The sequence below is a fragment of the Ranitomeya variabilis genome, chromosome 4 (genome assembly GCF_051348905.1).
Source record: "Ranitomeya variabilis isolate aRanVar5 chromosome 4, aRanVar5.hap1, whole genome shotgun sequence".
In the NCBI taxonomy this organism is placed as follows: domain Eukaryota; kingdom Metazoa; phylum Chordata; class Amphibia; order Anura; family Dendrobatidae; genus Ranitomeya; species Ranitomeya variabilis.
In genome coordinates, this window is record NC_135235.1 from 623,898,904 (window position 1) to 623,908,754 (window position 9,851).

Sequence of the window (9,851 nt, forward strand, 5' to 3'; positions counted from 1 at the left end):
GGTTGTGTATACGATATGCTTTATTGCAATTAGTGCAATTTCTCTTGGGGTCAAGTGTTTCCAATTGTATATGGAAGAGGAGTGTGAGGTGCTGCCGAAGGAGGCGACTATAAAGGAGAAAAGCTGTGCTTTATGTGCAATATAATCATTATAATTTGTTATAAATAACCAGAGATAGTTACTATGCCCGGGCAACGCCGGGCTCTTCAGCTGGTAACCTATTTTAATGAAAAGATACTTTTTAAATAGGAATATACAACATTACTTACTGTGGATATTATTTTTTCCCCAACTCCTTCTTCCATCCATCTTCCTTTCTCTGCAGCATTGTTCTTCCTCGGCATTCCACTTTATGAATAGAAATCAGAATCTTTTGCACAATGACCTGGTCCCAGGTATCAGATCTTCCCCAACTGATATTGATGACCTATCATTATTAGGCCATATTCACACGCTCAGTATTTGGTCAGTATTTTACATCAGTATTTGTAAGCCAAAACCAGGAGTGGAACAATCAGAGGAAAAGTATAATCGAAACATGTGCACCACTCTTGATTTTTTTCTCACCCACTCTTGGTTTTGGCTTACAAATACTGACGTAAAATAAGGACCAAATACTGAGCGTATGAATGTGTCCTTAGAATGGATCTCACTCCAACTTAGAGGTTTCTGTGATAGGGAGAATATAGAAATACACAGGGATGTGATTTCCAACAATCTCCAGGGGCTTTCCAGAGTGTTCGTATGTTTATACCCTTCATGAATATCATAAATTTAGGTGTTTCTTACATAATGGCCAATACCGTAGCAGAATTCAGAGTTGCATAATAAGTACAAGACATTCCATGTATTCACCCAGCTTAGTCACAACCCTCATCAGTTGTTTTTAGTTGTCTCATAAAAATTATAACACCCTAAAGAGTGTACTTCACGGCCACTTTATGGCTTGTAAAGCCCTGACCGACCAGCGCTCTCAACACGAGCTTAGTGCCTCATATGTGTCTATTCAGTTTGGGAGACCCGCCGTCAGTTTGGGCATGTGAACTCGGCCTAACAGTGAGATTAGGCAGACGTGAAGATATTAACCCCAGTCATTAATAGTGTAGTCGCAGATAAGCTATTTTAATTATTCTGAAGCCCCGGATATATAATCATGCAGGGTAAGTAGAAAGCTGGGTGCCAAGAATTAGCCATTTCTATATATCATATTTCACTTAGCAGTCACTGAGCCATACAATGGAAGCGACTGGTTAACCATTGTGAGGATCCCAGCACCCATCGGCTCATATTAACATTCTGCGCAGACCGCACCGATGAGTCACCCAATCACCGGTACGCGTCCAGACATCTAATTCCTTGTCAGCTGCAGATCAGATTCCTGCAACCCCAGGAGAATTGAGTTTCCAAGTAAATTACAATAGATAACTCTTACCTGCGGCACCAAGAGTGTGGCGGTTCCGGAATAACGCACTTTTAGATGGACTGTTGGTGAAGGCTATAACTCCAGTAATGATGGATAGGCAGGCCACCGGTGGTCATACGCTGCATATCTTGCACTGATTTAAAGGGGGTGGTCCAGGCTGACATGAAAAGTCTGCAGTCCCTTTTTCTGACTCCAGACTGATGGCACTCAATGTTATGATTCTTCTGTATTCTCTGTGGGCGTTCACGTGGCTGTATGTATGTGATTTGAATGTGCCAACTAGACTCCTACGCTTCTCACAATTCTCTTCTACTGAGAGGAGACAGATGAGACTATTCGCCACGTGACTGCAAGGATTAGCAGATAAATTTCAAGATGAAATTAGTCTAGTGTTTTTAATCAATAGGATGACAATCAGGTAGGAGTGGGTGACCTGTTTAAGTTAAAGAACAGGGATCTATCAAAGTGTGATCTTCACAACACGTTTGTGGAAGTTTATCATAGTGCAAGCAAAGAAGATTCCTGACGACCTCAGAAGAAGAGTTGTTGATGCTCATTAAGATGAAAAAGGTTAAAAAACATAGGTAGAGTCTCAACTCTTACAGTCATGGAGATTGTGCACAAATGGAGGAAACTGGAGGCCATTTACTAGTCTACAAAGTCAAAAAGGAACCCAAGGTATACTCTAAGCAACTAAAGGCCTCTCTCACATTATCTAATGTTAATATTAATGAGTCCACCATCAGGACACTGAACAATAATAATGTGCATGGCAGAAATGCAATGAGAAAGCCACTGCTCTTCAAAAAGAACATTACTACCTGTTTAATGTCTACCAAAGTTGACCTGGACAAGAAAGAAGGTTACTGGAATAATGTTTTGAAGACGTATGGAGATCAAATTAAACCAAAATAGAGCTTTTTGGTTTAAATGAGCTTTATGTTTTGAGAAAAGAAAACACTGTATAAAAACCTCATACCATCTGTATCACACGGTGGTAATGGCATCATGATTTGGGCCTATTTTGCTGCACCCAGGCCAGGATGTCTGCCATCACTGATGAAATAATTCTGAATTATACCCGCAAATTTGAAATAAAAATGTCAGACCATCTATTGGTGAACAAAATCTCAGAAGAACACGGGCCATGCAACAAGAGGAACAAATTGTTCTACAAAGCAACGGCTAAACAAGGTCAAGTCCTGACCTTAATCCTATAGAAATGTTGTGGAAGGTCATGACGAGAGCAGTTCATGGGAGAAAACCCCCAACATGAATAGGTCAAGCTATTTTATATGGAACAATGGGCTAAAATTCCTCCAAGCCAATGTGCAGGACTAATCTACCGTTACAGGAAAGGTTTAGGTGCAGTTACTGCCGGACATGGAGGTCACACCAGATATTGAAGGTATAGATTCACATACGTTTGCCACTCACAGACATGTGATAATGGATCATTTAAAAAAAGTCTAATATTTATGAATCATTTGTTTGACTTGTCTTTATCTACGTTTAGGACTTGTGTGAATATCTCATGTAGTTTATGACAAAACCAATTATTCCAGTTCGGTCCGCCTACAGCCTCCACAAGGGGGAGCTAATCACAGAGTAATGTAAACACTTATTGCCTAAGCTCCCCCTGGTGGTGGTTTCCAACATCACGAGGCCAGCATGCACTGTATATAGATGTACACTTATGTTACAGAAACATATATTTTACTTACACAAATTTGACACACTTCATATTTGTACAAAACTTATACCGATGAGACATTGGTGGTCGATATAATATTTTACATTATAAACTACAGCACAAGAGAACAACACAGAATACAGTGCAAAGGGGTCAAGGGTCATTCACAGTGGACAGCTCCGCCTCCCTGACTCTTTTGAAACAAGACCCATAGGAGTCAGAGCTGCAGGGAAAGGTGTCATGTGATGAGTCTTGACTCTCCGGTACAACTGAAAGGGATTATGAAGGAGAGGAGACTAGAATATAATACACACATATGATGTCTACATAACTGGCAGAGTCTTTTCAGCCCAAAAAGACCAGTGAGGCTTTGTGCACCATCTTTTCTGTTATACAGTTTTTAGCATATATATTTGTATACAAAAAGGCAAAACCGTGGCCGTTGGTAGTCAAGGGGCCGCTAACCTGTCCTGGGCCAATCAGAATAAAGCTCTTGTGGGTGGCCATCTTGAAACGAGCAGTTGAAGGTTACATGATAGAGCAGGTGAATCCACAGCACTCTTTTAGGAGTGTTAAACCCGTTTTGGTGACGTAGGGATTGGAGGTTTGCTGGGAGCGAGAGGTGACTTTGGCTTTCTTTTCCTTCCTGCGAACTGAAGAAGGATTATAAATGTACAAAGATGGTGGATATATATACAGTGGGTACGGAAAGTATTCAGACCCCTTTAAATTTTTCACTCTTTGCTTCATTGCAGCCCTTTGGTAAATTCAAAAAAGCAAATTTTTTTTTTAATCATTAGGCTATGTGCACACATTGCAGATTTGTTGCGGATCCGCAGAGTTTTTTCTGCTCGGAATTGCACCAAATCCGCAAAGGATTGCTCAAGCAATGTTAATCAATGGGAATCCAGAACTGGTGTGCACACGCTGACGTCCTGATTCGCAGCGTTTTATTTTCCGCAGCATGTCAATTCTTTTTGCGGATCTGGAAAGTTTCTGCGCCCATTGACTTACATTGAGTTAGTTAAATCCGCAGCCAAACCGCAGGCGTAAAAAGTTTTGCGGATTTGCTGCCAAAAACGCTGCAGAAAGGAAATGATGTCAGAAGGAGGAAGAGTGTGTGGGCGGAGAATGTGTGTGTCTGTCTGCGGGTGTGTGTATGTGTGTGTCTGTGTGTAACCAGGCGTCGTCTGATGGGACTACTACTCCCATCCGGCTATGTCTGCTGTCACATATAACAGAGACCGCATGAGGCGATGATGGGAGGAGAGTAGTCCCTTCATCTGGCGCCTGTGTCCAATTGTAAAAAGAATCAAAACATTTACATATTCACATACACAATACATACTCACCGAACACATACTCACCAAACACCTACTCCCCGATGCCCACGTTTCCTGCAAGCAATCAAAAATAATAAACCAACATCTACTCCCTAGTCCATTTAATACTGAGTGTCCCACGACGATCTCACGTGTAGAACAGTCATATCTGGAGATGTGACCGCTCGACTCGGCCTCTGGCGATACACTGCGGGAGCGATTACCTCCTATCAGTGTATCACTAAGGTGCCGTGAGAATTCACTGGAAAGTTCACCGTGACAACTTTCCCATGCAGCGGTGCCATAAGTGAGAGCACCAGAGCTGATGAACTCCGGTGAACTCTCACGGCGGCTCAGTGATACACTATGAGAGAGATTACCTCCTGTCAGTGTATCGCCGGTGGCGGAGTAGAGCTGTCACATCTCCCGATGCGACTGTGCTACACGTGAGATCGCCGTGGGACACTCGGTATTAAATGGACTACGTCGGACAGAATAGTATTATAGGTTGGTTTATTATTTTATTTTTGCTGCAGGAGATGAGGGTGTCGGGGATTAGGCGTTCAGTAAGTATGGTAAATTAAGATTCAATAAAGGAGTCTGTGTGATTATTTCAATTAAAGGACTTTATTCTGGCCGTGTCTTTATTTACATGTAACTAGGCTGTCTGCCTAGCCTTTGCTGGTTCGATTTTATTGGGGGACCCCATGTCAATTTTTTTCTGGGGTTCCCCTGTAAACTAGCCAGTAAAGGCTAAGCAAACAGCTGTGAGCTGATATTAATAGCCTGGGAACCTTTATGGCTATTACTTCCTTCCCAGAATATTAACATCTGCCCTCAGCCGTCGGCTTTCCCTCTGCTGGTTATTAAAATTATGTTGAACCCCACGCAATTTTTGTAAAAAAAAAAATGTGAAAAATAAACATATTGCATTTCATGCAGATTTCTGGCAGTTGCTTTTTTGTTACAGCATATGTAGGTTAATTATGTTAATGCTCCTACATAGGCTGGTGTGTGTCTTTATTTAATATTAATGAGGGTATCTGGCTGAAGAGGTTGAACAAGGAAATTACATCACAATTTTGTTTTTTTTAATAATAATATATCTTTGTTTAGCTCTATGGATTTACAAAAACGCATGAAAATCCGCATAAAAAAGCATCAAATCCACATTAAAAACGTGCAGAATTTCCACTACATTTTCTGCCAACAGATGCAGAAACCGCATAGAAATTTCCCCAAGCAAATCAGCAATGTGAGCACATAGCCTTAATGTACACTCTGCACCCCATCTTGACTGAAAAAAAAAACAGAAATGTAGTAATTTTTCCAAATTTATAACCCCTTTACCCCCAAGGGTGGTTTGCACGTTATGGACCGGGCCAATTTTTACAATTCTGACCACTGTCCCTTTATGAGGTTATAACTCTGGAACGCTTCAACGGATCCCGCTGATTCTGACATTGTTTTCTCATGAGATATTGTACTTCATGATAGTGGTAAAATTTCTTTGATATAACTTGCGTTTATTTGTGAAAAAAAAACAGAAATTTGGCGAAAATTTTGAAAATTTCGCAATTTTCCAACTTTGAATTTTTATGCAATTAAATCACAGAGATATGTCACACAAAATACTTAATAAGTAACATTTCCCACATGTCTACTTTACATCAGCACAATTTTGGAACCAAATTTTTTTTTTTTCTCATTTTTACAACACTATTTTTTTTTTAGGCACCACTTCTCATTTGAAGTAATTTTGAGGGGTCTATATGATAGAAAATAACAAGTGTGACACCATTCTAAAAACTGCACCCCTCAAGATGCTCAAAACCACATTCAAGAAGTTTATTAACCCTTCAGGTGTTTTACAGGAATTTTTGGAATGTTTAAATAAAAATGAACATTTAACTTTTTTTCACAAAAAATTTACTTCAGCTCCAATTTGTTTTATTTTACCAAGGGTAACAGGAGAAAATGGACCCCAAACGTTGTTGTACAATTTGTCCTGAGTACGCCGATACCCCATATGTAGGGGTAAACCACTGTTTGGGTGCATGGCAGAGCTCGGAAGGGAAGGAGCGCCGTTTGACTTTTCAATGCAAAATTGACAGGAATTGAGATGGGACGCCATGTTGCGTTTGGAGAGCCACTGATGTGCCTAAACATTGAAACCCCCCACAAGTGACACCATTTTGGAAAGTAGACCCCCTAAGGAACTTATCTAGATGTGTGGTGAGCACTTTGACCCACCAAGGGCTTCACAGAAGTTTATAATGCAGAACCGTAAAAATAAAAAATCATTTTTTTTCACAAAAATGATATTTTCGCCCCCAATTTTTTATTTTCCCAAGGGTAAGAGAAGAAATTGGACCACAAAAGTTGTTGTATAATTTGTCCTGAGTACGCTGATACCCCAAATGTGGGGGGGAACCACCGTTTGGGCGCATGGGAGGGCTCGGAAGGGAAGGAGCATCATTTGGAATGCAGACTTAGATGGATTGGTCTGCAGGCGTCACATTGCGTTTGCAGAGCCACTAATAAATGCGTTTGGAGAGCCACTGATGTACCTAAACAGTAGAAACCCCCCACAAGTGACCCCATATTGGAAACTAGACCCCCCAAGGAACTTATCTAGATGTGTTGTGAGAACTTTGAGCCCCCAAGTGTTTCACTACAGTTTATAACGCAGAGCCGTGAAAATAAAAAATCCTTTTTTTTCCTACAAAAAATATATTTTAGCCCCCAGTTTTGTATTTTCCCAAGGGTAACAGGAGAACTTGGACCCCAAAAGTTGTTGTCCAATTTGTCCTGAGTACGCTGATACCCCATATGTTGGGGTAAACCCCTGTGTGGGCACACGGGAGAGCTCGGAAGGGAAGGAGCACTGTTTTACTTTTTCAACGCAGAATTGGCTGGAATTGAGATCGGACGCCATGTCGCGTTTGGAGAGCCCCTGATGTGCCTAAACAGTGGAAACCCCCCAATTATAACTGAAACCCTAATGCAAACACACCCCTAACCCTAATCCCAATGGTAACCCTAACCACACCTCTAACCCAGACACACCCCTAACCCTAATCCTAACCCTATTCCCAACCGTAAATGTAATCCAAACCCTAACCCTAACTTTAGCCCCAACCCTAACTGTAGCCCTAGCCCCAACCCTAACCCTAGCCCTAACCCTAGCCCCAACCCTAGCCCTAATGGGAAAATGGAAATAAATACGTTTAAATTTTTTAATTTTTCCCTAACTAAGGGGGTGATGAAGGGGGATTTGATTTACTTTTATAGCGTGTTTTTTAGCGGATTTTTATGATTGGCAGCCGTCACACACTGAAAGAGGCTTTTTATTGCAAAAAATATTTTTTGCGTTACCACATTTTGAGAGCTATAATTTTTCCATATTTGAGACCACAGAGTCATGTGAGGTCTTGTTTTTTGCGGGACGAGTTGACGTTTTTATTGGTAACATTTTCGGGCATGTGACATTTTTTGATCGCTTTTTATTCGGATTTTTGTGAGGCAGAATGACCAAAAACCAGCTATTCATGAATTTCTTTTGGGGGAGGCGTTTATACCGTTCCGCGTTTGGTAAAATTGATAAAGCAGTTTTATTCTTCGGGTCAGTACGATTACAGCGATATCTCATTTATATCATTTTTTTATGTTTTGGCGCTTTTATACGATAAAAACTATTTTATAGAAAAAATAATTATTTTGGCATCGCTTTATTCTGAGGACTATAACTTTTTAATTTTTTTGCTGATGATGCTGTGTGGCGGCTCTTTTGTTGCGGGACAAAATGACGCTTTCAGCGGTACCATGGTTATTTATATCCGTCTTTTTGATCGCGTTTTATTCCACTTTTTATTCAGCGGTATGATAATAAAGCGTTGTTTTTTGCCTCGTTTTTTTTTTTTTTTCTTACGGTGTTTATTGAAGGGGTTAACTAGTGGGACAGTTTTATAGGTTGGGTCGTTACGGACGTGGCGATACTAAATATGTGTACTTTTATTATTTGTTTTTTTTTTTTATTTAGATAAAGAAATGTATTTATGGGAATAATATTTTTTTTTCTTTATTTAGGAATTTTTTTTTTTACACATGTGGAAATTTTTTTTTAAACTTTTTTACTTTGTCCCAGGGGGGACATCACAGATCGGTGATCTGACAGTTTGCACAGCACTCTGTCAGATCACCGATCTGACTTAGAGCACTGCAGGCTTACCAGCGCCTGCTCTGAGCAGGCACTCGGTAAGCCACCTCCCTCCCTGCAGGACCCGGATGCCGCGGCCATCTTGGATCCGGGACCTGCAGCGAGGAAGGAGGTAGGAGACCCTCGGAGCAACGCGATCACATCGCGTTGCTGCGGGGGTCTCAGGGAAGCCCGCAGGGAGCCCCCTCCCTGCGCGATGCTTCCCTATACCACCGGCACACCGCAATCATGTTTGATCGCGGTGTGCCGGGGGTTAAAGTGCCGGGGGCGGTCCGTGACCTCTCCTGGCACATAGCGCCGGATGTCAGCTGCGATAGACGTACTATTCCGTCCTAGGGAATTAGGGCCCACCCCACATGGACGGAATAGTACGTCCAATGACAGAAAGGGGTTAAAAACGAAAAACTGAAATATCACATGGTCATAAGTATTCAGACCTTTTGCTCAGTATTGAGTAGAAGCACCTTTTGAGCTCGTACAGCCATGAGTCTTCTTGGGAATGATGCAACAAGTATTTTTACACCTGGATTTGGGGATCCTCTGCCATTCTTCCTTGCAGATCCTCTCCAGTTCCATCAGGTTGGATGGCGAACGTTGGTGGACAGCCATTTTCAGGCTCAATTGGGTTTAAGTCAGGGCTCTGGCTGGGCCAGTCAAGAATGGTCACAGAGTTGTTCTGAAGCCACTCCTTTGTTATTTTAGCTGTGTGCTTAGGGTCATTGTCTTGTTGGAAGGTGAACCTTCGGCCAAGTCTGAGGTCCAGAGCACTCTGGAAAAGGTTTTCATCCAGGATATCTCTGTACTTGGCCTCATTTATGTTTCCTTCAATGACAACCAGTCATCCTGTCCCTGCAGCTGAAAAACACCCCCATAGCATGATGCTGTCACCATGTTTCACAGTTGGGATTGTGTTGGGCAGGTGATGAGCAGTGCCTGGTTTTCTCCACCCATACTGCTTAGAATTATCATCAAAAAGGTCTATCTTCGTCTCATCAGACCAGAGAATCTTATTTCTCATAGTCTGGGAGTCCTTCATGTGTTTTTTAGCAAACACTATGCGGGTTTTCATATGTCTTGCACTGAGGAGAAGCTTCTGTCAGGCCACTCTGCCATAAAGGCCCGACTGGTGGGGGCTGCAGTGATAGTTGACTTTGTGGAACTTTCTCCCATCTCCCTACTGAATCTCTGGAGCTC

General features: G+C 41.8%; 2 protein-coding genes across 5 annotated transcripts in view; both read right to left on the reverse strand.

Moving 5' to 3' along the window:
• The window catches only part of MYH10 (myosin heavy chain 10), a 147,397-nt gene extending 145,858 nt beyond the window's left edge, over positions 1-1,539 (reverse strand). The window contains exon 1 of the mRNA XM_077253530.1: positions 1,433-1,539. The gene's annotated coding sequence lies outside the window, so the exon portion shown is untranslated. The remainder of the gene's footprint in view (positions 1-1,432) is intronic.
• An 807-nt stretch (positions 1,540-2,346) lies between these two features.
• The window catches only part of LOC143766118 (bMERB domain-containing protein 1-like), a 32,376-nt gene continuing 24,871 nt past the window's right edge, over positions 2,347-9,851 (reverse strand). For 3 of the 4 annotated variants that reach the window (XM_077253551.1, XM_077253549.1, XM_077253550.1), the window contains exon 7: positions 2,347-3,769. In XM_077253551.1, the coding sequence (XP_077109666.1) occupies positions 3,645-3,769 (125 nt within the window). In that variant the 3' untranslated portion in view covers positions 2,347-3,644. The remainder of the gene's footprint in view (positions 3,770-9,851) is intronic. The other variant, XM_077253552.1, reaches the window with a different exon arrangement.